Source organism: Amborella trichopoda, chromosome 1, assembly GCF_054954075.1.
Source record: "Amborella trichopoda isolate Santa Cruz 75 chromosome 1, AtrichopodaSantaCruz75HAP2 v2.0, whole genome shotgun sequence".
Classification (NCBI taxonomy): Eukaryota; Viridiplantae; Streptophyta; class Magnoliopsida; order Amborellales; family Amborellaceae; genus Amborella; species Amborella trichopoda.
Genome location: NC_142336.1, coordinates 55486955 through 55514550, shown reverse-complemented (window position 1 = coordinate 55514550; position 27596 = coordinate 55486955). Strand labels below are relative to the sequence as shown.

At 35.3% G+C, this 27596-nt stretch overlaps 1 protein-coding gene across 4 annotated transcripts; it reads right to left on the bottom strand.

Annotated features, from left to right (window-relative positions):
* On the bottom strand, positions 1–27596 carry LOC18440864 (citrate synthase, mitochondrial). 4 transcript variants are annotated; one of them, XM_088845774.1, is made up of 22 exons: positions 27477–27509; positions 26935–27023; positions 22803–22861; positions 18386–18444; positions 16942–17004; positions 16637–16678; positions 15641–15706; positions 15065–15130; positions 14487–14600; positions 13962–14028; positions 13621–13703; positions 12302–12351; positions 12136–12213; positions 10104–10232; positions 9895–9937; positions 9492–9578; positions 8167–8268; positions 7793–7900; positions 7636–7686; positions 1412–1485; positions 1032–1083; positions 1–593 (listed from the first exon to the last, which is right to left on the bottom strand). In XM_088845774.1, exons 4-22 carry the CDS (start codon positions 18437–18439, stop codon positions 498–500), a joined length of 1425 nt encoding a protein of 474 aa, XP_088701900.1. In that variant the 5' UTR covers positions 18440–18444; positions 22803–22861; positions 26935–27023; positions 27477–27509; the 3' UTR covers positions 1–497. The 4 variants fall into 4 exon arrangements, with proteins under 4 accessions (XP_088701900.1, XP_020527014.1, XP_088701912.1 ...); XM_020671355.2 differs by lacking the exon at positions 22803–22861 and having other exon boundaries at positions 27477–27596; XM_088845786.1 differs by lacking the exons at positions 1032–1083; positions 22803–22861 and having other exon boundaries at positions 27477–27596.

Sequence of the window (27596 nt, the reverse complement as noted above, 5' to 3'; positions counted from 1 at the left end):
TTTAGGAGCTCAAATTAAACTCTTTTTCAAATTATCCATCTAGTAATAATTAGATGTTTTCTTATCGATAAGGATGAACTACAACACATTGCCCATTTAATATGGCAGGCTCAATGTAAACCTCATCTCTTTTACAATAATATTACACCACGATATAAATTCTCATTCGAGACTAAACATCCTAATATAAATAGTCTTCTTGTATACTTTTTCCTTATAGTGTTGCCGACATCATAGCCGTGAGAGAACCTTTTTTTGGTTTTGGCATGTAAACGGCTATGTTGTCGGTAGCAATGGAACCCGCAAAGTCAGGTTGTGGCTCCTCCATCCTGACCACCCCAACCTCGGGCCCATATCTCAAAGAAGCTCTTTATTTTTCTCCTGTTACTTGGAGAAAACCAATCAATAGTATTTGAATCGCACAAAATACATTGAACATGGCTCCAAACCATCAGATTATTGTTATAATTATTATTGGATTATAAAATAACAAAGCCTTAAGATGCTGCTTTCTTGCAGTAATTTTCGAGCCACTCTGTTGTCACACTTTTTGGCCTCTCCAGAGGCAATCCGAGAGCCCGATCCCATATCAACTGCATCCACAATGACAGGGTCAAAAGAACAAACACCATATAATTAAAGGGTGTGGTTTGTATAAGGCTAATGCCCTAAATGATCAAAGTAAGGTGCACTTTTAAATAGTGTTGAAAGATGTCGTTTTAGTTTCGAAAATTTTTATGATGACCTGAAAATTTATTTTAATATCTAATTATAAAATTTAAAGCTTAAAAAATAAAGTACATCAATCTATGAACGCTTGAAAATCTTTAAAATCGATGGTCTAAAAAATGCATTATATAATGTACTATTTCCAAAACTTAAAGTTCACTTTTTTAAGTTCATGTATCTCAAGGTCTAGATAATCAGATTTGAGGGTGTGCTGATTGTTTAGGGCCCCAACCTTATATAAATTTTTTTCTATATTTAATACTTGTGAAATAAACATCGGAAGGAAAGAGGGTAGTGAAAACCTGTGAACAGATTCCCATGCTTCTTGAGACTCCAAAAAGAACAGTGTAATACCTGCCAAGACAGTAATTTCATGATGTGTAATCAATTTGTTGTTCTCTAGCCCACCTCTCTCCTCTCTCTCTCTCTCGCTCTCACTCACTGCTACTCATGCTGATTTTAAAAATAGGCAATACATACACATGCAAACCCAAATGTCAGTAATCTAATCCTGTAAGTGTTTGTGTCCTTGTAAAAACGTGAGGCAATTTAGCTTAGCAAACTCGTATAGAGGGAAGGGTTTATTCTATCTGGAATTATAGACAATCCAACACATTTCATGCTTTCTGATATCAAGTGATACCAAGTTAAGAGAATTTTGGATTTCGGTAGTGTCATTTACCTGGCTTCAGTCAGTCCGAAATGGTTTAGCAATATTCCACTATGGGCGTCCACATTCGGCCACGGGTTCCTGACCTGCAAAAACATCGTGAATTGTTCATCTTATTCTCCATTCTAATTCAGTCACAAATCCAAGTAAGTGAAGAAACTACTTATTGTGTTGATTTGCGAAAGAAAAGTAAATTTTCTTTAGTTTGATTCGTGACTCTCTCTTTCTCTCTAATCATCAACGGCTCAATCTGACATAAGAACTTCTGAAGTTAATGACCCTCATCTCTCCCTCTCTCTCTCTCATATTTGTGAAATTTTTTTTCTTTCGAATTTCTATCCTAAAATTTTTGGATCACTTTTTTAGCTGCACTCTTTTCCTCCTTTTCTCGCGTCTTTTTTTTTCCCTACTATTTTTAGAGAAATGTATTAATATACCTATGAGAGTGTCGGGCTCACTTGAACGAGCCCACTCGTAAATATAGGGATGTGAGTAATGGAACCCACACTCTTATGGGACAATACACCAAATACTTTGTGTGTGCGTGTATAAGTAGAAAAGACATACAAATAAGCAACGTACTAAATAAAATATTAGACACGAAAATACGATTCACCTTTTAAGCTACGTCCACGGAAGAAAGAAATAATTAATTCACTAAAAATAATAGAGTTACAACCTTCTTCCAAGAGGCAGACTCGCTTTTGGTTACAAGTCTTTGACTTCCTCTAGAGGCATTTTCTCTCCAGGTTTTCCCTCCCTTTAGGCTCTTTCTTCTCAAAGAGGCTTGTTCTCTATCTTGGGTTATCGGTCTCTTAGGTTTTTCTTTCTCCAAGAGGCTTTGCATCAACCCACAATAACTCTCTCTCTCTCACCCCCACATAAAAAAGAGGAATTGTACATCCCATAAAAAAAACGTAACCCCTCCCTCACACTAGGTCTCTTTTATGTCCCACAAATGACTTGCCTTGCAACAAGTCACCAATTAATGTTTCATTAGTATGCCTCTTTTAAATGGGCAATGATTATGGGGTCCCTTCCAGATAGGACGGGATACCCCAACAATCCCCCTCTCCTCCCATAAGGGAGGTTTTTTTTTTTTGCAGATCAACCTGGTGCTTAGTTGGCACCCATGCCAGCCGTGCTTCTATATAACTGCTGCTTGTCTCCGACCAAGGTCTTCATCATCATATATCTGGTATATTCTTGTCGGTATAGATCTTCTCTTCTCTTGGGCATCCTGAATCCAATAATAATACATATCAATGTGCTTCGTCCTTGAATAACAACTAACATTCTTTTTCAAGTGGATAGCACTTTGACTGTCACAATTGAGGATATACATATTCTGTTTCAAGCCCAACTCTTGGAGGAATCTCTTCATCCATAACATCTCCTTGCAGGCTTATGTGACTGCAATATACTCCGCCTCTCTTGTTGCCAGGGCTGCCATGATAGAACTCTCCTTGCAAAAGTGAACTTGTATCCCGAGATTGACTTTTTGGAGTCTATATCTCCAGCTATCTATGTGTATGCATACCCCTGTAGCATAGGTTGACCTCCCCCAAAGCTTAAAGACACTTTTGGATGTCCCTCTTAGATATATGGAAATCCACTTGACTGCTGCCCAATATTCCTTGCCAGGATTTAACATGAATCTGCTCATGGCGCCAATTGCATGTGCAATATCCAGCTTTGTACACACCATGACAAACATCAAACTTCTTATGGCCAATGCATATGGAATTTTTTACATTTCTTCCTTCCTCTTTTCATTTGAAGAGTTCTGCTTGGCACTTAACTTGAATTGGAAACCAAGTGGGGAACCGATAGGTTTCACCTTGTTCATGCTGAACCTTTTGAGTACTTTCTTAAAGTATCCTTCTTGTGACAACCTGGCTCCCAAGCCTTCCTGTCTTGAGAGATCATCATGCCCAAGATCCGTTAAGTAGGTCCTAAGTCCTTTGTGGCAAAGGCATAATATTCAGATCGACAATGAGCATGTCATCAACATACAACCAAAGGATGATAGAATCATCATCAGAGAGCTTCTTGACAAATACACAATAGTTTGAGGTTGTTCTTTTATCCCATGATTCCCCGTAAAGGAATTGAACTTCTTGTACCATTGTCTTGGGACTATTTCAATCTGTATAGGTTCTTCTTCAGCTTGCAAACCATGTGCTCTTTCCCTTTCACCTTGAATCCTTATAGCTACTCCAGATATATCTCTTCCTCCAAACTATTGAGAAAAGACAGTCTTGACATCTAGCTACTCAATCTCTAGATTGAAGCTTGCAACCATGCCTAACACCATACGAATTAATAACATTCTCACCATGGGAGAAAGGATTTCATCATAGTTGATGGCTTTATGCCCTTCTTTTACCTAAAACCTTTCACAAGCAACCCAACATTGTACCTTGTTGTGAGCTCTTTTCTTCAGTCTTTAGCTTGACTACCTCCTAGTTCTTCAGGGCCTTTTTGCCTTTCGGCAAATTTACCAACTCATAGGTGTGGTTCTTATGCAAAGATTCAATTTCCTCTTGCATAGCTTCAATCCTGTCCTCTTTGTGTTCATCAACTTGAGCTTCTTGGTAGCTTTCTGTTTCACCCCGTTCAATATATAAGACACTAATGCAGGGTATTTGTTAGAACCTTAGAGCATTTACGTCCCCTAAAAGACCTCAGTTCAATTGTAGGTAGCACTTCTAGAACAAGTTGCTTCGCCTACTCCAAATCACTTAGAATTGGCATGTCATACTCTTGGACTCATCCTCTTATCGCACTTCTCCCCTTCTTTCATCACACACCATGGTGGATCATTGAAGACTTGTAGCTTTTCTGACTTCTTTACGTACTTAATGGTTACGTCTTCTTGAATGACCATATTCCTTCTGTTAATCACTATCTTGTTCTCAGGATCCCATAGCCTGTAGTCGAACTCTTCATCAGAGTACCCTGAGCATAAGAGTGCTTTCTCATCCAATATGGATCTTTGTTCCTTGGGCGCGTGCACAAATGCCCTGCACTCGAATACCCTCAAGCGTGAATAAGAGGTATCTTTTCCGGTCCTAACTTTCTCAAGGATATCATTATCCAGAGGAACTGATGGGGATCCGTTTATTAGGTAATATTATGTGAGGATTGCTTTACTCTAATACGACTCTGGTAATTTAGCGGCGGATGGCATGCTCCTACTTCTCTCCATAATGGCGTAATGCATTCTCTCTGCTACACCATTATGCTGAAAGATATACGAAACTATTATCTTGTACCTTATGCCATGCTTGGCACATTAGCTTTTGAAAGCATTCGATGTGTACTCTTTCCCATTGTCCAATCGAAGACACTTCAACAGCTCGCTTGTCTCCCTTTTCACCTTAGCGTGGAAATTCTAAAAGAACTCAAATACTTGATCTTTTGATTTCATCAAGTACACCCACGCCTTTATTGGAGCATCATCAATAAAAGTAAGAAATATAAGGCGCCACTGAGTAATTTCACATTCATTGGACCACACACATATGAATGTACCAGATCTAGGATTTTTGTATCTTTAGAACTCTTATTAGTAAACAAGGCTCTATGTTCTTTGCCTAGCAAAGAGTGGTCAGTCAGAGTTGTATGCTTGATACTTAGGACAATCTACTTCTTTACTAAGATGTGCATTCCTTTTTCACTCGTATGGCCAAGACGCCTATGCCACAAGTCTAGTGAAAGTTCTTCCAGGGTGGCATTAACTTTGTCATTGGAGACTTGCACCTGTATTATGAAGAGCGAATCACACTTTTTGCCCTTTGTTATGACAAGAGATCCCTTTGTCAACTTCTAGTGTCCTTTGCGTAACTCTGAGAAAAGTACCCCCCTGAGATGATGTTTATACAGATAACTGATACATATCTGATGTCCTTCAGTACTAGCTTCATCGCAATGTTAGTCTTGATGTGTACATCTCTTTTACCCACAATTTTTTAGGAGCCATTGTTCCCCATCTTTACAGAGTCAAGTCCCTATTCTGTAAGAAGCAAAATATTGTTTATGTGGGATAGCATGAAACAATGCACCAGTCTCTACAACCTAGTCAGAGTTGTATGCACTTGATGCAATATTGGTGCACCTGTCACCACAATCTCTGATCACGCCAATATCTATGGTCACTAAAGTGGTTTCCCTGCCAATGTTCTTGGGATTGTCCTCATTCTGCTCCTCCTTGAGCTTTCGCCACTCTTTCTTGTGCCCATTCTTGCCACAATGAAAATATGTGACCCCTTTCTCGACTTCAATATAGCTTTATCCTTAGATCGATTTTGGTCCCTATTCCTGGATATTCTTTGATTTGTGACAAGATATTGCGAGATGGATGTGTAGGAGGATCTTCTTCTCATCTCCTCATTCTATAAGTTGCTAGTGACTTGACTCATGGTCACTTTCCCCTTAGATGCTTAGTTCCATAGGGAGATTACAACAGTCTCCCAACTGTCCAATAGTGAACACTGCAACAATAAAACCTACAGCTCATCATCTAGGGACATCTTCATCATTGCGTTGCTTAACAATTCCATGCACCTCATTCAAGTACTCTGCTATGGAATCCCCGTCCCTGAACTCTAAGTTACTAACTTGCAAATCAAGAACCCCTTATTCCCGGCAATTTTTCTCTCATACAAGTCATGTAGCTTGTTTCACAAGGACTTAGCCGATGTCTCACTCGACGCCTTGTGGAACACAACTTTTTCCAACTATTATCAGATAGTTTCAAGAGCCTTTCGGTCTAGCTTCTTCCACTCTTCATCAATCATACCTGCGGGGTCGTGTTCTACCCTTTGATGGGCGTGTACAAGTCCCTACAATATAGATGATCTTCCATCTTTGGCTTCTTATTCATGTTGAGTGAAATTATCCTACTCTTCGTACTGAAATCCATCTTTGATGCACATACACAACAATCCTCTACACCGCCTCTCCCCTCCCACACTTTTTTTCCTCTCACTAGTTAAGCATTCACCGGTCACCAAAAGGTCCTACCGGCTATCAAGTTGTCATCGGCAGTCAAAGTGTCATTAGCAGTCAAGGTCCCACCGGTTGTCAATTTATCATCAACGGTCAAGATGTCATCGGCCGTCAAGGTCCCACCGGCTGTCAAGATGTGACTGGTGGTAAGAGTGGTTTATTGTTAGTCAAGGTCGTGACTAGTGGTCAAAATAGTTACCAGCGGTAAAGACCTTCTTTGCATAGTGGCCACTCACCAATGGTCTCTAACTGACGTTATGTCCCAAAAACTCCATTCTTGATAGTCAAAAGGATGCGGCCTAATTGGAGGTTTCTTTTTTGCTCGTCCTACAATAGCTACGACCTCTAGGCTCAATACACCGACAAAAGGTGAACCAGATGATTGGCGGTGTATCGGCGTCAAGGGAAACACGCTATGATACCACTTTGTTAGGTTCACCCATTCGAGCCCACTCACAAATATGTGGATGCGTGCAATAGAACTCATACTGACATGGCACCAAATACTTTGTGTGTGTGCGTATGAGTTGAAAAGACATGCAAATAAACAAATAAATAAAAAACACTTGACACGAGATTTACGTGGTTGATAATCAATCCACTAAAAATAACGGATCTACAACCTTCTTCCAAAAGGAAGCTCCCTCTTGGGTTACAAGTCTCTCTAACTTCTTCTAGAGACTTTTTCTCTCTAGGTTTTCCTTCCCTTGGCCTCTTTCTTCTCCAAGAGGCTTATTCTATATCTTGGGCTATATCTCTTTTAGGCTTTTCTATCTCAAAAAGGCTCTGGATCAACCTATAAGAAGTCTTCCTCTTCTCTTCTCACTCTCTGCTTCCCATGTAAAGAAGAGGAACTACACATCCCATAAAGAAACCTTAACACCTGGCTTTGGATCTTTTTTATGTCCCACTAATATGCCCTGTTTAAATGGGCAATGATTATAGGGTCTCTTCCACGGGGACGGGATACGCCAATGAGAGATGAACTATTTAATAATTTACCCATTTGGAACTATTCCAACTCATGATCATTTGTTTTTTATGGGTAATTTGAAAGAAAATCAAAAGATATGGGTAAAGTGTTAAATAGGTAATCTCCTATGGTTAATTTTTATCAATTTCCCTCGTTTTTTTTTTCTGAAATGTCTTTTCTTTTACATTAGCTTTACCTTGAAAGGAAAACATAACAATTTTTCTTTCTTTACTCGTGAATTTTCTCTTACCTTCCCCAGTTCAGTGAGTATAGGAGGAACAACTTCATAAAGCTGCGAAACCTAGACAAAGATAATAATAAAATGAATCAATTTCAGATAATTCCAGGAGCTCCCTAAGAGAAAATTAATCCCTTCGAACAAATAGTTGCAGGTCTAGGAAATGAACCAGCTGGAAAAGGGGATCATCAGGCAAATGCTTCAAGGCAAATTCCCTTTGACATGTGTATCTTGGATCTGTCTTACGAAGAATTCCATGGCCAAAACCAGGAACAACCTACAGAGATAAACATCAGAGTTTCAAAGCCAGAGCCAGGAGAAATTAAGAACTCAATTTAAGCATACCATAGTGCAATGGACAGGAAACCAGAGTCTAAAGCAGTGGGGTCGTTACTGTCTAATGAAATGGTTATCGCCCATCACTTCATTGGATGGTGAAGAACCCAATAGATTATGGTTTTCCATAGTCCACTAGATTATAGCATACTGCAATCTCCAGGGAAGAAATAAAAAACAACAGGTAGCCAGGTGATAGGAACCCACCTTGCCACTGTTCAATGTTTTCCACACATAGTCCTTTAACTGTTCCTTTGTTACGTTTTCCCCACACTCCTCCACCAGAGACTTGATCCACAGCAAAACTTCCTGTTCAAACAATTACCCAATTCACACATTTATCAGCAGAAATGGAAATAGAAAATAATTTAGCACCAATAAACACAACAAATTCAGCTTCATGTATAATAGAGTGCTTTGAATACAAACTTCATTCCAGAATAAAAAATTTTGATAAATTAAAAATAAACTTGAAAGCTTACAAGGTAATAATGAATAAGTTTAATGGAAAAAATATTTATTGCAAATCTATGCAGTGAAATATTCCTAAATTTTGAGTAATCAACTCCCAAGGATAAAAGAACAAAATAAAATGCACTAAATCTATGCATAGCATCTCACACTAAACTGGAAGTTTAGAAAATTATGTTGACACAGAAGATTCCCAGTAGAAAACACAATAGGACTGCTCAATATAGTTCATGCATAAGAAACCAAAAATGGATAAATACTATGGATGGTTCCCCATTTCCCATTCCAGCAACGATGCATTGTCCTAATCCATGTGCCCCCAAGACAAAATTCATGCTTTTCCTTTAGTACCACCTCCCAAGTCCCTATCTTACCAAAACATTTTTTGCATTATTTATGCTGTTCAGACTGCATATAATCCCAATAGTATGTGATAGCATCAAACCCTGAAGTTGATTACCATTTCATTTTAATAAGTTTACATTATACCATATCTTCTTGCCTTTCGTTACTTCACAACCACAAATACCATATGAATCGCACTAGTCATCAATACTTGCAAATTGATAATGCATAGGTATCCATGACATCATTACAAAGAAATCATTTGCGAGTAATCACGTCATGTGTATGTGTTCATCTTTACATTCTATGCGGCAAATATATGGCTTTTATTTGTGGGGATTTAGGTTCAGGGATAATGGTTAGAAGATTGTTGCTTTGGGAGCACACATTTTGATATACGAATGCCCAAATCATTGTTCCCAAGAGTAGGTTTGGTTGGCAGTTCACCCTTGCTTTGGGTGAAGAAAAATAGAGATAAACAGGCTATCACTTCCAAGATATAAGATTTCAACAAGTTCCCATCTTGCCAAATATAATAGAAAGGGATATTATCATAACAAGCCACTAGTTCAGTCTAGCTATCCATTTTACATAGAACTTTTCTTTTTTTGATCAATCATAGAAGGAAATTACATAATGAATTTGTCACAAGTGCATGAAGCATTTCACATAAAACAAAATACAAAAAAAACTTCCTATTTTGAAGGCTGCATTACCTGATTAGCCAAGCCATGAAGGGGCCCAGCTAAACCATTCAATGCAGCCGCAAATGAAAGGTACGGATCTGAAAGGGTACTGCCCACCTGCACAGCTTAGAGTCACAAAAAATGCCAATGGGAGTGTGAATCCTTTTCTACCTAAAGCAGCTAGACGAGTAGATGACTGTAAAGGCAGCTTCCCACACACAAAAGAGAGAGAGGGAGAGAGAGAGAGAGAGAGGGAGAGAGAGAGAGGAGAGAGAGAGAGAGAGAGAGAGAGAGAGAGAGAGAGAGAGAGAGAGAGATCATGTTAGACTGTGTACTCTGTACTCCACATCATAGAGATGAGAATAATAGCACTGCACAAGAGGAGCAGAAGATTTGACCAAAGAAAACCATTTTGATTATCAGGATTAATTACCAGATGAGCAGTGTGAGCACTGACATTTCCACCTTCATGGTCACTGCAAAATTGAACATAGGGGGCCAATGTCTGTTTTAAGTAAGGCTTTGCCCATGTAATAAATCCAATAAATATTCGGGAAAAGATAAAAATAAAAAGAAATGGGTAAGACAATCTGCACCATATGACTATAAAATTTATCTGTAAATTTCTAAGAAAGCACCCACGTGTGTAATGTAATATATAGTCGCATCAACTCATGCATTTCAGGGCTATCAAAACCAAGCAAGTGCGCAAAATTTGCTCCATAGTCCAGGGCATCATCTGCAGGAATGTTTTCCCCATTCTTGTAGATCCTTCAAATTTCAAAAGAAATTTAAATATTTTCAGTTAAAATTCGGCACGTAAATGAGGCACTTTGCAAGAGCTATGGAATGCAATTTAATAATTATGGATAAAAAAGAAAGAAGACGGATACATCTGAACATAAATAGCATGCTTTTGTAAATTTTTGTTCGGATGAACAAGATCTTCAATGCAAGAGAAAAAATACAAATTAATTGTGCTTTTCTGCAACAACAAAGGGATTTCAAAGAACTACAGCCGATACATGATTAACATTGCCGCATCAAAGATGGTGAAAAAAGACATGCCAACTTGTACTTGAAAAATGCATGCCAAGAGAATACTATTAGTTATTAAAGCATAATCATCAAATGTATATTTGAAACATAAGCCGTGCTAGAAAAGAAATACATCAGGAATAGAAAGATTTGGAAACATGATGACAACCAGAAGATAAAAAGAAGGATGATGACGATATCCACAGACAATAAAGAAGACCTCCAGCTTCAATAACTGAAAGGCTTTGCCCTGTTTGGATGCTCCCATATTTCTTCTATTAATGAATGTGGTTGTGGGCATTTCTGTGCTTTTCCACATAGGTGGGAGATCATTTTCAGGAGTTTTCAAATAAGTGCAGAAATAAATGGCCCTTGTAGGAAAGGGGCTCTTGGCACGGTGGTCAGGGCGGCGAAGCAACGTGACGTCAAGAGTTTCAATTCTAAGCATTAACATATCAACAAAAGAAAAATGCCCTTACTCATGAATAGCAGAAGCAATTCATACAAGGAAAGTCACCATTCATTAATGGCAATGGAAAAAACAAGGATATTGACAAATAAATTGTCTGTCCTACTGGGCCTTAGATAACAATAGTTCCCATATATTCTTACTTACTCTTGGCTTATGCACGTCCCATTGTCTATTTTGTGGGATATCACTACGTACAACTGTTCTATGCCCACTTTGATTAGCCACACCCCCCTAAACTTTCTACCTGATTGTAGCCCAACAGATAACCCTCATGTTAATATGCTCCACTAATCTCATTTTCCCATACCAAATCCTCAATGTCTTTCAAAATAGAATAGCTTCTCTCTCTCTGAACAATTCCCAGCAGATAGACAATAGACAGCCTTTCTGTAAACAAAGGACAACTCTCAGGGAAGGGACCAGATGAATATGAACAAACTACCAGCGTAAAAGACTCTGGATTCATTCAATGCAAAGCCACAATGATTTCAAAATGGAACGCAAATTTTTTTAAAAAAATTGCATTAGGGATAGGAGACATATGCTGAACGCAATTACAGATGACCGTCTGAACAGCCAACTTTATTAACCTAACACAATAATGCAGAAACATTTAGAATTATGTTCAGCCCACAACATCCATAATGCAAATCTAAGAGAAAGTTGATTAGACATTGTGTCAGCTACAAGTTCAATAAAAGCACTCAAGAAGCAATCGACCTTGTCAAATGAAAGGACAAGCAGTTTCCCTTGCACACCTTCCATATAACAAAATAGTCTTTTCATTGGTATAAAAATATGCTCTGTTTTCTCTTAGCCCTTTTAATTGTTCCTTTGCTTCTAGTAAAGCAAGCCGAGGATTTGAACACAAAGACCATCCACAAGACAAACTTCTTACTGTGCTTCACTCCGCTAAGTTCACTAAGTTTAGATCCAAGTGAAATTTTCTTCAAGTGAGTGGCAAACAACTAAATAATTAGATGGAGCATCAGAATTTATCTAAATCATTCTCATCTGGGAGCCATCGAGGTCTTGAATGTACCACTTTAATACAAAGATGTTAAGTAAAGCAATTGAAATATTTATGTCCCAATGCTAGTACAAAATGGATACAGGGATTTCAAAAGATGCATGCAATAAAACCCAAAAAGTTGAAAATATAACCTTCGATAGATGAAAGCGGCTATAACTGGTACTTGGGCAATCAAATTTAGTGCATCCTCGTATGTTGGCTCCCAAAACCTAAAATATAGTCAAACGATGAAAAACTACAAAAGCATACGCCACAAGCCCACAACAAACATGACAACTTTACCTCTTGAGAACCTACCTAGATTTCGGAATTCCTTTCTCATATGCCTTTTGAAATTCACTTTGAACCTAAAACAATGCAAAAACAAGATAAACAGTGTGGAGCACTGTTACAGATGGTTTCATAGTAAGCAAATCCAATAATTCTAATGTATGATTTCCATTCAGGGAAACAGAACTTGAAAGATATGGGGACACTGTAATTCTTCTCCCCCCCCCCCACAACCCCTCTTTTGATAGAATGGAGACATATAATTCTCAGATCTCATCACGGCCAAGTGTTAGGATGATCACAATACTCAAAGAGCAAAAAACTTTAAGTCAATCAACACATTCCAAAGTATCACCATTTGGACATCCATCAAGTATGTTGATAGAGAACTTTGGATAGAGATGGAAACATCAAAATAAATAAAGCACCAAGAACCACCTCAGGCAATATTCTTTGACAGGGAATCAACTTGTACGAGAATCTGTAAAGGCCTTTAGTTTAGACTCTAACTATGAGACAAGAAAAGAAGTAGATAATTTAATAAAAATAAAAAATAGAAACAGATTAACCCCAATTCACCTCCACAGAAAACTTGAGTTGGCCACTTATTAACACTGGTGATGTTAATTGGGGCAGTGTTTATGGTTAACTTTAAAGAGATAAAAAGTGATCAAGATGAGCTCGCTAAGACTAAATCTCAATTTTCAACTTCAAACCATATTTCAAAAATAAAATTTAGTTCTTGTTCTATGATGAATTTTAGCACGGGGACTCTGAATCAAGACATGAGGTGACCAATTTGTGCAAAGAAATATAAAATAGATAAATATGAAATGTATTTAAGGATTAGAGCTTTGGAAAAAGAAGCAATTTCAAAAAAATTATTGAGTTTTGAATAATATAATACTAAAAATAGTAGACTTAAAAAAAAAAAAAAAGAAGAAGAAGAAAAAGCAAATTAGAAGGTTCATATAAAATGTCAGCACTTGAGTTTCCTACAGTTGTAATTGACAGCAATGAGCCAAAGAATGAGACCTACTATGCTCTTGGGGTGAAGTCAAGCAACTGTAGTAAACTCGCTGGCCCATGCATAATTTAGAAAAGTACAAGTAATATAAAGGGATGTGCGCCCAATAGCATACATATAACAATAGATGATCAAATGACGACTAAGTAGGAAGACTACCATTATTTGTTTTTAAGGCATATTACCCCCATTATAGAAGCCCACATGCTAGAACACATGTCTGAATGTGAAAGTGGATGCATAGTCGTGCTAATACTCACAGGCACAATCTCAAATATAAAATACGAAAATCAATTCACAGGTTAGTTTTACGAACAACCTGAAGTGCCATAACTCCTGTTGTAAACTGTGTCATTGGATGTGCTGTTTTAGGGAGAGAAGCAATGGTCTTATAAACATGATCTGCAGCCAAAAATGCCAATGCCCATTAAAATGAGCTTACACCAAGTTGTAAAAATTAAGAAAGACATAAACGACTTCCAAGTAAGTATAAACTCGAAGTCCGAATTTTCCAATACAAAACTGAATATTATTAAACGAGTAATTGTACATAATAATGGTGAACAAATAATATAAAGAAAAACATGCATATAATCTTAATTATTAGAATGGTATAACTACAAAACTTTTAAATATAAGAGCAAAAAATACAAACATTACCAGGAATCATCTTGGCACGACGTCGCAAGTCTTTTGACAAAGCGTCAACCTGCTCCATGCTTGGTACCTAATATGTAAAAGATAATCACTTAAAATGCTGAAAGTTGAAGAAACATTCGAATATCTCAATAAATAGAGATATTTATCTCCGAACAATTGTGAAAAATAAAGATGCTCACAAAGCATTGTCTTAAGTTTGAGCACAAATTTTATGTAAAGTAACGGATAGAAAATAAAGGTAGGATGAATCTTGAGCATATTTAGTGATATCATCACAGCCCTCTATCATCAAATCATTTGGAGAATTTATAGTCGTAGTAATCAAGCCATGACAACCTAATTTCGCTGAACATAATGCATTCATTTACCAGGCAAATTGTGAAATTCCAGCATCACAGAATCAGCACAAAACAAAACATTCAAGAGCGCAAAGTAACTAAAGGATGATATCAAAACAAAACATTCAAGAGCGCAAAGTAACTAAAGGATGATATCAAGAACAAATAACAACCTACTAATAACTACCTTCCCAGTCAAAAGGAGCCATAGCATGCCCTCAGGCAATGGTTCGCCCCCCGTTGTTGCAGCAGGAAGCACCTTCTGACATTCAGGTACGGAGAGGCCCCTAAAGCGAATTCCCTAAGAACAAGCCACCAAATTTCAGTATTTCATTCAGACAAAGAACCCAATTTCCTACGTAATCAGAAGAAAAAAATTAACTGAGCAATGGGACAAGAATTCTACAAGAACCACTACCAATCATAAGCTCATAACAGCAAGAAGATTCCACAATGATTTGCAACAGTGAAGTATATACTAGGAAAAACCACGGTCCATCAGAGTCAATAGGAAATGAAAAACCATAATCCATTGGGTCTACAACCATCTGTTGAACTGATGTCCAGTGATAGAGGAGAGTTGGACCCACCATTGGGGTCTTGTCATGTTCTTGTGAGTCCCACTTTATCTCCATCTCCATCAATCATCTCATTGGATGCTGATGACCCCAATGGAGTAAGATGTCCATGGCCCATTTGATTAGACTAGACTTCTTCATATGGATATCAATATTAATTGATAAATTCAGGTAAAGATTGATATACCTCATCTGGATCAAGCGATGATGCTTCCCATAGCAGCCCTGTCATTCCTCTCATTCCACCAATGACCTATATAATAAAGGAGATAAACTCCATGATCACTTTCTATTTTTAAGGGTGCCTGCAGTTAAAGTGAACCTTTTTTTTCTTTTCTTTTTTTTTTTTTTGGGGGGGGAAGGGGGGAGGGGGGGATGGATTGGGGAAGGGGTGTCGATGGTTTGGCAGGTTTTTTGAGTGGGGGAGGATGGGGCAGGGAAATCATCACCTGGAACTGCTGCATAAATAGCAGGGGTGCTTTAGAATCTTGGAATTTCAAGATACTACCAGATTAGTCTGTTCTAATGACTATTCCCCCCTTCCCCCCCCCCCCCCTCGACCATATGTTTACCAGGCAAATAAGGGATTTTAGTATAAACGGACATAGGTAAAATAATCATTCAGAAAAATGACTGATCCATCCATTAATATGAAAGTCCAAGTTTCTGGAGAACCACTGAATCAGCACATATTATGCAGATGTTTCATCACTGTTTTTTATCCCTTTTGTCTTGAAATATAGGAGTATGGACTGCCCTTTACCATGTCCACTGTGACATTCTCAACGTGAACCTTCCCATGCACTGACTTCAGTTTCTTTAGGCGCTCCTGTAACCACAGGAAGAGCATTTTCAGACCACACAAGCAAGAGGATAATTTAGAAAATACTATAAGCTATAGAAAAAAAAAAAGAAAAATGAGAGAGAGAGAGAGAGAGAGAGAGAGAGAGAGAGAGAGAGAGAATTGAAATAGTGATCATGAACTTCAACAACAAGATTGAGCAGTCGCAGAAGGTCCTTCAATTCATGAAAGAAATATATGCATCTCAAGTTGTTTTCAAGAATCCAAAACACCACTTCTCCACTGTTTAATTCTAACTCAAGGTTCCAGCACTAAAGAAGCTTAGTCTCTTGAGAAAGCGAGGAAACATGATCATTTTTCTAGGAAGCAAGGAGGGTTGCTATGATCAATCAGAAGGAATAAAAAATATTATCCACCTCAATCAGAATAAAATGATCGCCATACATTATAAAATTTTTGATGCTTTGACAGTCAGTAGAAGTTCTCACTTTGGTTCCATGATCACATGTAGAAAAGGAATTAATTATCAATCACTGACAGGGGAAGGAGAACTAGCCACATGATCCAATAAAACAGTTTTTTTTCTAATGCTGTCATATTGAAGTTAATCACGAAGGATCAGTTCGATCCACATAATCTGCTTCTTGTTACACCCATTTGCATTTTACCCTAAGTTCTTCAGAAATCAAAGTTAATACACTTATAGTTGTCATGAGGATAAAAAAAGCTGGGAAGTATGTACTTTTGCTAGAATTTATCATCTGCTATAACTTAAAAATCACTCGCAATTAGTAGTTTACTAGTTCCGTATTGATCAAGGTATTTTGATCATTGCAGTGCTTTGTACAATTTAGAAAATGAGCAACAAATTTATATATAATTCATCATAAAATTACCACCAGCAACATGGAGTCGACTAAATGGATAGCACAATATTGCAAAAGAATAAGCACACACCTGCCGCTCTGGGATCAGTTCCTTTAACTGAGCATAAAGATCCTGCAAGAGATTGGAAAAAATATGGAAAACTTGTATTCATTTTTTAATTTGAACAAAATTGAAGAACCATTTTTTCTTTTTTTTCCATGAAAAACCAATTCATTCAAGCTATTTACGGCACAAGGATTAGAAGTATACCATAACCCAAATCTGAAAAAGGTTTTCAACAGTAAAGAACACCAAAACAAGTAGTTGGTTTCACAAGTAGTTGGTTTCAAAACAGATAGAAGATACAAGAGATTTGTTTGATAATTAAACCATACAATCTCGGAAGCACTTTCAATCGGAAGCCACCGAACTGAACCACTTCGATTCGATTGCCAAAACTGAAATAAAGAAGACCACTGTTAGCTGACACAGTTGATATAAAGAGGAGAGATCGCCTCCACCTTTTACCGTTGAAAAGTTATTCAAGTGGGAACATGCGTATGTTCTAGTTTGACTACGAAAAAGAGCAGTCCATCACACATTCTCAATTGTGGAGAGATCAAATATAGCGAGGCCCACAAAGACATTGACCATGATACAGTCAAATCTCCAAGTACAGATCTCCAAGAACAGAGCAGACAATGAATGACGTCTTGGACTGAAATTATTCGTCAAATGAATCGTGATATACTATCTTTTCTACTTTAGAATATTCATTAATAATTTCCTTCTTAGTGTCCCTTCTAAGATGAAGATGAAAATTACATGACCAAAAGAAAAATATTTTTACCACGAATCATCATGGAAATTAACTCCTCAGTACAAGCCTACGAAGCATCTCATAACGCAATTTATGATTTTATACAAAATTGCGACAAAAACATGACAGAAGATAGCTCCTCTATGGAGAATAGCATGGCTAAGCCCTATGATGATGAGGTCCCTGGCTCTATTCTCACCAAAACAAAATAAAAAAAAATAAAAAAATAATAGTAGTCACAAGAGCCTAGGCTTAATTGGTTGGTGTCCTAGACTTAATACCTACCACGGTAGGGGCACACCCACCAGATAAGAGCTATACCCTATTCTTGTTAGGGAAAGGCTTCTATACTTCCCTACCTCCTCGATGAAGTAAGCCTGATTGATATAGATCCTTATAGTATTTTTTTAAATTTTTTTTTTGACAAATTATATAAATATGAAATTTGATATGCGCCATCATCTCAATAGAGCGTATCTAACAAAAATATTAAAACAATATTTTCTATAAAATCTAATGACCAAAATACCCTTAAATTTTTAGGGATATTTTGGTAATTTTTTATACTTTTTACTCAAAATTTAGTTGCATTTTATAAAAAAAAAATTAAAAATAAAATAGCGTAGAGGCCTGATATTATGATTGGGGTGTTCTCTGCCATCCATTCAGAATAAACGGTTTGTTAGGGGGCCCGATATTATGATTGGGGTCTTCTCTGCCATCCATTCAGAATAAACGGTTTGTTAGGAGAAAATCCATTCAATTCTTGTCAGGGGAAGTATATAAGTTTTATATAGTAGGAAAAATATAGAAAAGCTTACCCTTTTTTTTTATAGCAAAAGTGTGAAATTCCAAGGTGAACAGTCAATACATTTCCAGCCATAAAGACACAAGGATCCAAAAAAAAGGAAAAAAAAAAAGAAAGAAAAAAAAACATATAGAAAGTAAAGAGTCCATTTTGGATCCAGTTGGCGAATAAGAGTACTTTTAATTATAGAACATAAGCAATTTTTACTTACAATGCGAGAAAGAAGCATTGAAAGTGCAGAGACACCACTGAAGAAAGTCATCATGTATGCTGCATCAATGGAAGTATAACATCATGTAAGAAACAACTAACCTCAATTGATTAAAGCAGTTTATAATCGTTCATGGCTCAAATAACGTAAAATCAAGGCTGTATTTGCAGTTATCAGAAAAGATAAATCATTTCATCAGAAAATGAAACCTCAATTTCTAATTGCCCACCTCAACAAGCATGTGATGCAGATAAAAAATTGGTTATTCAAAATTTTTACTTTCATTCTTTTTTTTGAGAAATAATTTTAATTTCATTCTTCGTAGGGTGTTTTTTTGGGAATTTAAAATAGTGTGCTTCATAAAGTTGTTTAAAATTTAGGATGGGTTATATTTTGGGAAGGGCTATTTAACATAGGGAAGGGCTATTTCTTAGAAGGTTATGTTGTTATTTAGGAAGGGATAGTTTTTTTTGTTTTAGGTGCGTGGGGATAAGAGCTTATCTTAATGTTCAGATACAAAGTCAAGTTAGAAATTCAAACTTTTAACAATCTTTTGGTTAGAAAATCAAAATTTGGATAAATGTGTAGTTTAAAAGAAGGGAGCCAAGGCTCTAACCAACCACACAGTAAAGCGCACCTTCAACTAGTGTCGAGAAATGTGGTTTCAATATTAGAAATCTTTGTGATAGCTTTAAAACATATTTTCATCTATAATTATAAAATTTAAAGCTTCCAAAATAGTTAGATCGAGCATATCTATGAAAACGTAAAAATTGACGGTCCAAAAATGCATTACAAGAGATACTATTTTCAAAACTTAAACTCTATTTTTTTCTCGTGTCCATGTATCTTGATGTCGAGATGATTAATTTGAGAATATTTGAGCATCAAAACAGCCTCTTTTTTCACCCGGGGGGGGGGGGGGGGGGGTGGGCGGCTCTAATTGTTTAGAGCCTTGGGCTCTATGTAGACTTTTTTCCTTAAAAATATCTTTGAGGAAACAAAAGTTTTAAAAGGGGAAAAAATTTATATAAGGTTGTAACCTTATAATGCAGAATTACAAATGCATCTCAAAAATCCAGTGGAGAGCGTTGTTTTAATGTTGAAAAACCCTCTAATTGATCAAATCGACATCCAGATGTATAAATATGAAAAAAAAAATTAGACTTTGAATCCTAAAAATAATACATCTTGCAGCATATTATCTAGACCGTCTATTTTCAAGATTTTTATATATTTATAAATCTAATTGATTTTGAAATTTTTTAAGTTTAAAATTTGGTGTGCGCTTTAAGGCTGAAACCTTATAGAAACCGCACGCTTTAAAAGGGGAGAGTAAACCATACGGAAGATAAGAGACGTGAGGAAACAAAGGAGTTTTAAAAGGAGAGAGCAAACCCAACGGAATGGACAGAGAGGCGTGAGGAGATGAAGAAATAGAAAATTCTATGTTTTTGTTACGTCTAATAAGAGGCGCGGTTTGTATGGAGCCCACGCTCTAAACAATCAAAGTAGAGCACACATTCAAATAGTATTGAAAAATGTGGTTTCAATATTAAAAATCTTTATGATAGCCTTAATATATATATATTTATCTTTAATTATAAAATTTAAAGCTTAAAAAATAATGTAAATCAAGTAGATCTATTAAAATTTGAAAATCTTAAAAATTAATGGTCCAAAATGTGTTACAAGATGCACTGTTTTCAAAGCTTGAAATCCATTTTTTTCTCATGGTCATGTATTTTGATGTTGAGATGATCAATTTGAGAATATCTGGGGCATCAAAACAATTTTTTTTTATGAAAATTTTGAGGTGGGATCTAATTTGATTGTTTAGAGCCTCCGCTCTATATAAACTTTTTCCTTTAATAAATGTGCAGTTTAAAAGTAGGAAATAAAAGAGTAAAAGGAGGTAGTAACCGTAAGGAATAGCTTATCTTTGAGAAAACAAAGGAGTTTTAAAAGGAGAGAGTAACCGTATGGAATAGCTTGTCTTTGAGAAAAAAAGGAGGTTCAAAAGGAGAAGTAAACTATACGGAATAGATAGAGAGAGAGAAATAAGAAAGAAAAAAAAAAAAAAAATGATATATATATATATATATATATATATATATATATATATATATATATATATAGGTTTTGTAAAGAAAGAGATTAGAATTGAGCAAAAAAAATTGAGTCCGGTGAAAAGATCTTTGACATGAACTCCCTTGCAAAAAAAAAGACTTTATAATCTCTCAACCCTCTTTATTTTTTATTTTTATTATTCTAGGTATTATTTTCTAGATGCATCAGCATGTTACCCAACATAATCCACTTATAAAGTCCAAGTAGCCATTAAGGAACTATAGGTTGATGTATAAGAAATAACTCGCCAGAAATATGACATTCTAGTATTTATCTAACTAGGACTGGGTGACAATGGACCTGCTGGCTTGGCCCAGCGCAGTTGATCACGGCCTTTATGGCCCGGACTGGGGCCTTAATTTTGGTTGGTAGGCCCAAACCCAGGTTTGGTGGCTATGCTAGTCTAGGCCAAGGGTCAATGGCCTAGCGTTGCCTATAGACAATATAGTCTAGAGACTACATAGTACCATAGACTATGAATCCTTTTATAATGAAAATTGTCATTAAAAATTTAATATTAGACGTGTCATATTTTTCTCAAGGTGTGGTTTCTATAACATTGCAACCTTATACAATCCAGGCACACATCTAAATTTTATCATAACATGTAATTTGGTATAAAATATTCTTAGGATTATTTGAAAATCTATTTTCATATTTAATTACAAAATTTTTAATTTAAAAAATGGATAAAACCAAGTAGATCTATAAACATCTACAAATCTTGAAAATGAACAGTCTAAATAATGTGTTGTATTCAAAATCTTTTTTTTTTTTTTTTTTTCATATTCATATATCTCGATGTCAAGATGATTAATTAGAGGGTTTTTCAACATTAAAACAATATTTTCCGATGATTTTTTAGGTGAATCTTTAATTCCATATTTTAAGGTTGCAACCTTATATAAACTTTTTCCTTTTTCTCAATGCTTAAGTAAAAAACCCAAATAATTTGTTAAATGTAACTTTTATACAATCATACTGTGTAAGAATGAGTTTTCAAAGGTATTTTCACGTCACCAACATTAAAAATTTAGGGAAGAAATATCTCTACAATCATACTGTGTAAGAATGAGTTTTCAAAGGAAGTTTCATGTTACCAATATTCAAAATTTTAGGAAGAAGGATAAATTGTCATATCTCTTACTCTTTTAAAATAAAATAAAAATTCAATCTAAGAAAATAGTCATAATTAGTGTTCTAAAGAATGGATCTGAATCATCCACCCACTAATTTCGATTTGGATAAGAATTAGCGATTCAAAGTTTCTTTGTTAAAAAAAAAATAGGATATAAAATAAATATCGCATACCTTATAACATGAAAGGTAAAATAGCTAATTGGTTAGACATGATGGTGGGTCATGTGAAATCCAAAGTTTGAATTCCCCCATTTCCTTAAAGCATATGAATTGTTTTCTTTTAAGTAGCTAATTTCAAATAGTTGGGATAAGGTTCAAATGATGATGATGATTAACCACTAGCCCTATTTATGTTTTCCTGCATGCCTCATCCCATATATGTTTTCCTCCATATCCCATCTATATTGTAATAATATCTCATCTACATTGTAACGTGCATATATAAATTGTTTTCTTTTAAATAGTCAACTCCAAATAGCTAGGATAAGGCTCAAATGATGATGATGATCTCATCTAGAAAAGTAATGCCGGCTAACCACTAGCCCCATTTATGTTTTCCTGCATATCTCATTTGCATTGTAATGTGCATAGCGTTTAAACATTGATCCAGCCAAAGAACGGGATCAATGTTGGACAACATCGAATAAGATCGACAATTTCTATTCCGGACCGTTGATTTAATAGGATCGACAACTTCTATTCCGGATCTTTGACTTTTTAAACACCGGTCATAGTACTATATTAATTGGCAAGGTGACCTTATTTGTTATGAACTCATTAAGGATAATTTCTTACTCTGAAGGGACAAGTGGAAATAAAACCATTATTTATATTGATTGGGAAAACCATTCTTTATAAAATGAAGGGCTATTGATTGATTGAATGTATGACGACAGCATAGTCACATGGGGACATACATCCTAACAGATTTATTAGAGAACCATGGGCTTCCAGGTTATATTGGGGGTAATGCATTATTTATTATTTGCTTTGAATTTGCATAAATTACACTAAATCGATAAATAATTGAGAATTAAAGTAGCACTTAAAAAGGTGACATACATTATGAAAAGTGAAAACAGCAAATTCGAAATATAAAGAAAATTAAACTTCATCTTATTTGTTGGGAATATTAGTTTAAGTAAACCTGATTAATCAAATGTTATCTGCCTTGGCTAGCCGGTGACGTTGTTGGGAATTTTTTGGCTGCCAATAACCGACAAAAACAATAGTGTTTTAAAGAGAGAAATAAAAACTGTAGAGAAAATTAACAAAACTGAGAAAGAAATCAACAAGAAAAACAAAACGAACAAACGGATCCAAGTTCTTGTTATGAGCCCACAAGCACAAGAAGATAAAAAACTCTCTACACATATGAGAATATCACTTTTCTTTATTCACCAAAATCAACCCATCCTCCATTACAATTCATGTGCTCCTTGTAAAAGAGTTGGCTTTCAGAAACCTAAAGATAACTACTAAAAAAAGATGACTACTAAAAGAGTATTACCTTTTAGTAAAAAATTCAACTCTTTTAACTCTATCAGCACAAATTCAAACTCTTCAAAAAAAATTATTATTTTAAAAAAATGGGCTCATTTAAAAAAGAAAAAAAAAAGAAAAGAACTTATCAAATTAAAAGAATTATAGACTAATCCTATCTCTAACAGATTAACCCTTATAAAAATAAAGATAACAAAATATGCCCCAAAAAAAGAAGAAGAAATAATTACGTCCCCAAAATTTGAGAAAAATAAATAATATTGAATCTATTTTATCTTGATCTAATACCACGTGACGCGATTGGAATTTTCTGGCCGCCAATAACCAACAAAAACAATCATGTTTTAGAGAGAAATAAAAACTGAGAAGAAAATCAACAAGAAGAAGGAACGGACGTGTAGATTCGAGTCCTCCACTACGGGCCCATGATCACAAGAGGGAAAAATGAAATATCTACAAAAGTCCTCTATTTACGATCTTCGAAGATCATTTCTTTTTTTTATTCATCAAAAACAACCCATTCTCCTTTATAATTTGCGTGCTCCTTTTATAGGAGTAGTGCCCCATAAGTAACTGAGCATGTAGCCAAATGAATCTTTCGATTCATGTTCGATTTGGGAAGAGATCATAGAAGTTGTGGAATTGATATGGAGACAATCTATATTCATTAAGTGATTTATTAGATAATCGAAAACAGAAAATCTTGAATACGAATCGTAATTCAGAAGAACTCCGTGGGGGAGCCATTGAGCAGCTTGAAAAAGCTCAAGCTTGCTTATAGAATGTGGAAATTGAAGCATATAAGTTTCGCATAAATACTTTGAGATAGAAAGAAAAGAAAGGAATTTTATTAAGGGAAAATGATCTCTTCTCCCTTCCTTGAAATTTTCATCCCTATTAGCCTCTTGGGATCAACAAAATCCCTTGTACCCTGTCGTTTAAAACTTTGGGACCATTAGCCATCTAATTATGTTTTTTTTTGTTTTTGTTTTTATAAATTTGATCACAAAATACCAAACCTATACATTAGTCATACGTAATTTTTTTTGTGACTTGATATACAAATTTTATTGATGATGATGGTAATAATAACAACAATTATAATTAATAATTATAATTATAATAATAACAACAATAACAACAACAATATATTAATTGTTAAATAATTCATCTCTTATAAGTATTTTGAGAAATTTTTTTAATTACGTGAATAAATATATAACAATAATAATCTATTAACAATAGTAATAAAGATCTTGATTAATCATTTTCCAAGTTCAAAAGATATTGATGCAATTGTAAAATGGATCGTAATATTAAAAAAAATCATTTTCTTTTCATGTCTAAATTTATAAAATGAGGCCTTCGGAGGTAAGATTGGTTTCAGGCAACAAAAGAGAAAAGAAAGGACGTTCACTAATGAACGGGTTTCGTATTTTGTAATATAAAAATATCAAATTTGAAAAAAAAGGAAAGAAAAGTAAAATTAGGGGCTAACGGTCTCAAAATTTTCAACTTGAGGGGATACAAGGAATTTTGGGAAAACCAAGGGTCTAATAGGAAAAAAAATTTGAGGAAAGGAGTCGAGGTCATTTTCACCTTAATTAAAAAACGATTATAAAATTGCAAAAATGAAAGCGTCATGAATTAGGCTTCACAAAACTAAAGATAAATCAAAAGACTATTACTTATTCCCACTTAATACAACTCCTATTCACGTCACGATCAACTACCCCTATAAAAAAGAACCTACAAACTTATACTTTCCGTAAGGGTGCAGTTGGCATACGGATGCATATGTAAGGTGTAGAGGTAAGGTGCACCTTCAAATTTTTACCATGTATATAATTTTGATGTAAAATATTTTTAGGATTATCTCAAAATATATTTTTATATCTAATTAAAAAATTTTAAATTTAAAAAATGGTTAAAATCAAGTAGATCTATAAACATATGAAAATCTTGAAAATTGACGGTGTAAATAATAGGTTGTAAAACTCACTATTTCTAAAACTTAAAATCTTTTTATTTTTCAGACGAGATGATCAATCAAAGAGTTTTTCAACATTAAAACTACTTTTTTGGATGGATTTTTGAGGGGGCAATTATAAGGTTACAGCCTTATATAAACTTTTTCCTTTTCATAAAGATAACCTCTAGTTAAAAAAATTCTCCTTCAACTCTTCAAGCACGGACTGAACTCTATAAGCACGTATCCAATGTTTTTTATTAAAAAAATATATTATTTTAAATAAATAGGTTCACTTAAAAATAAGAACTTATGAAATTAATCCAAAAAATCGTGCACTAATCTATAAATTAACCCTAATAAAAATAAAGATAAAAAAAAAAATACCCATTAAAAAAGTAATTTAGTCCCTAAAAATTTTTAAAAAATAAAAATACTGAATCAAGTTGAGTGGATGATTGGTCATGTGATGCGAGTGAGCCATGATCCCTTTCTAAGGTTTGGTGGTTCGGTTGGGTGAGTTGCCCCATGGGTTGAGTTTGGAGAAGTAACCAGGCTGGTCGTAAACGGCCAAATTGGTTGAATACCAAAACTAGCAAAACCTAGTTTTCGAATTATTTAACCCAAATAGCGTTGCCAAAACCAGGTTTTACATGTACTTGAATATGCATACCAAAGTTTTGAAGCATATCCAAGTTTTGCATAGGACCCAAACGACTCAGTAACCCTGCAGTACTCATAAAACACGATCCCCATACACAATAATCAACATGCAATGCAATGCAATCCAAGCATCAAACACTGATATGGTAAAAACAATAAGGAAAGCTTTCTATGCATCCCTTACAGCTACTCCTCGACTGCGCATTCAGCAGCAACCCCAAAAGGAACGATCCCCCATCACCGTTTCCAGACACGCTGATAGAGATCGAGTTCTTGTACTTCACTTTCTTAATTTACTTTCATGAATTTTGTCTATCAATTATGAAAAGGGTTTCTTTTGGACTGCACAATATCCATGTTTTTCCTGATCTATATCTGGTATTTGTTCTTGATTTATTGTCAGTTTTGTTATGTTCTGCGCCCCCTGCCTCACGGTACACGTTTCCATACTTAAAAATATGATGGTCAATTAGAACACTAACCTACTGAAGAAATAATTTTGCATTGCAGGTGTTCAAATAGTGTACAATTTCATTTTCTATAATTGGAAAAAATGCAAAATAATTTTACCATTGGGAGCTTTTGTCATTCCAAAGTGAATTACAGAAGATAAATCATGTTTTATGCGGAAAATAATTTTATTTAATTTGGTTTTCAAAATGATTCAAAGAGGGAGTTTAATTGCACCGTGACGGCATAAAATCAGTTTTCCATGGTATGTGTGATTTTGTCTTGTACCCAAGGTCTTTAAGTTTGGGTTTTGGGTTTTGGGAACTCTTAATGGTGCATCTATAATATCTTCTATTCAATTTTCCCTTTTAACAATTCCCTTCATTTTTTTGATGAGGTTCAACAATTTCCTTTATAAACTCATTTTTTTGATATAAAGATGCTTCAATAGGATCATATGCATTTGGTTCTTTCCATTTTCAATCGGTTACTGAGCTAATGTATATCTTAAATTTTCAATGATTATATCAGTTTGGACAACAATACAAGAAGTCAAGGCAAAGGCCAAATCTTTAAGAACAAGATTGCAGTTTTTTGTATGAGTCCAATGGTCAACCCTCAAGCTTATCATCTCAGAAATTATTTATTAATAAAAACAATGAGCATAATGAGGAAAAATTATGAAGAGTAATACCTCAAGGTTTATGCAGATCAGAGTCCCTGTTTTCTTTTGAGAGGGAGAAATGCTTTACTCGAAGAAGAGTTTCCGCTTAAGTTTATACCCTACATGATCGAAATCCCGATGAGAGAGTCTATATTGGTTTTGTAGAGAGAGAGTGTGTAAATTGGTATTTTAGAGAGAGAGAGAATGCATTAAAAAAAAGGGTTTGAGGGAGAGAGTTTAAATTTTTTTTAAAAAAAGGTTTTTTCATTAGTAGAGATTGTTTTGGTGCCCAAATATCTTTAAATTGATCATCTCGACATCAAGATCCATAGACATGAGAAAAAAATGAATTTCAAGTTTTAGAAATAGTGTATTTTGTAAAGCATTTTTGTACCGTTAATTTTTAAGATTTTCAAGTTTGGATAAATTTGTCATCTACACTATTTTTGAAGCTTTAAACTTTATAAATAAATATAAAAATATATTTAAAAACTCTCACAAATATTTTCAATATTAAAACTACATATCTTAGACACTATATGAAGTGTTTAGAGGCTAGGCTCTGTACAAACCGCACTGAGGCTCGGCTCGGCTCTATACAAACGGCACCGGAAAGTGCGGGAGAGAGAATGTGGTGGGTTTTAAAATAGAGGGAGAGAGGGAGGGAAGAGTGCAAATGGAAGGGCATCCAA

Bases quoted from the DNA above. Each gene is read 5' to 3' on its own strand.
- LOC18440864 (XM_020671355.2), bottom strand. From the start codon at position 18,439: ATGATGACTTTCTTCAGTGGTGTCTCTGCACTTTCAATGCTTCTTTCT. The intron at 16,679-16,941 runs GTATGGTTTAAT...AATCTCTTGCAG, and splicing joins TTGAAAGTGCTTCCGAGATT to GATCTTTATGCTCAGTTAAA. The intron at 7,687-7,792 runs GTTCATTTCCTA...ATCTTTGTCTAG, and splicing joins ATGATCCCCTTTTCCAGCTG to GTTTCGCAGCTTTATGAAGT.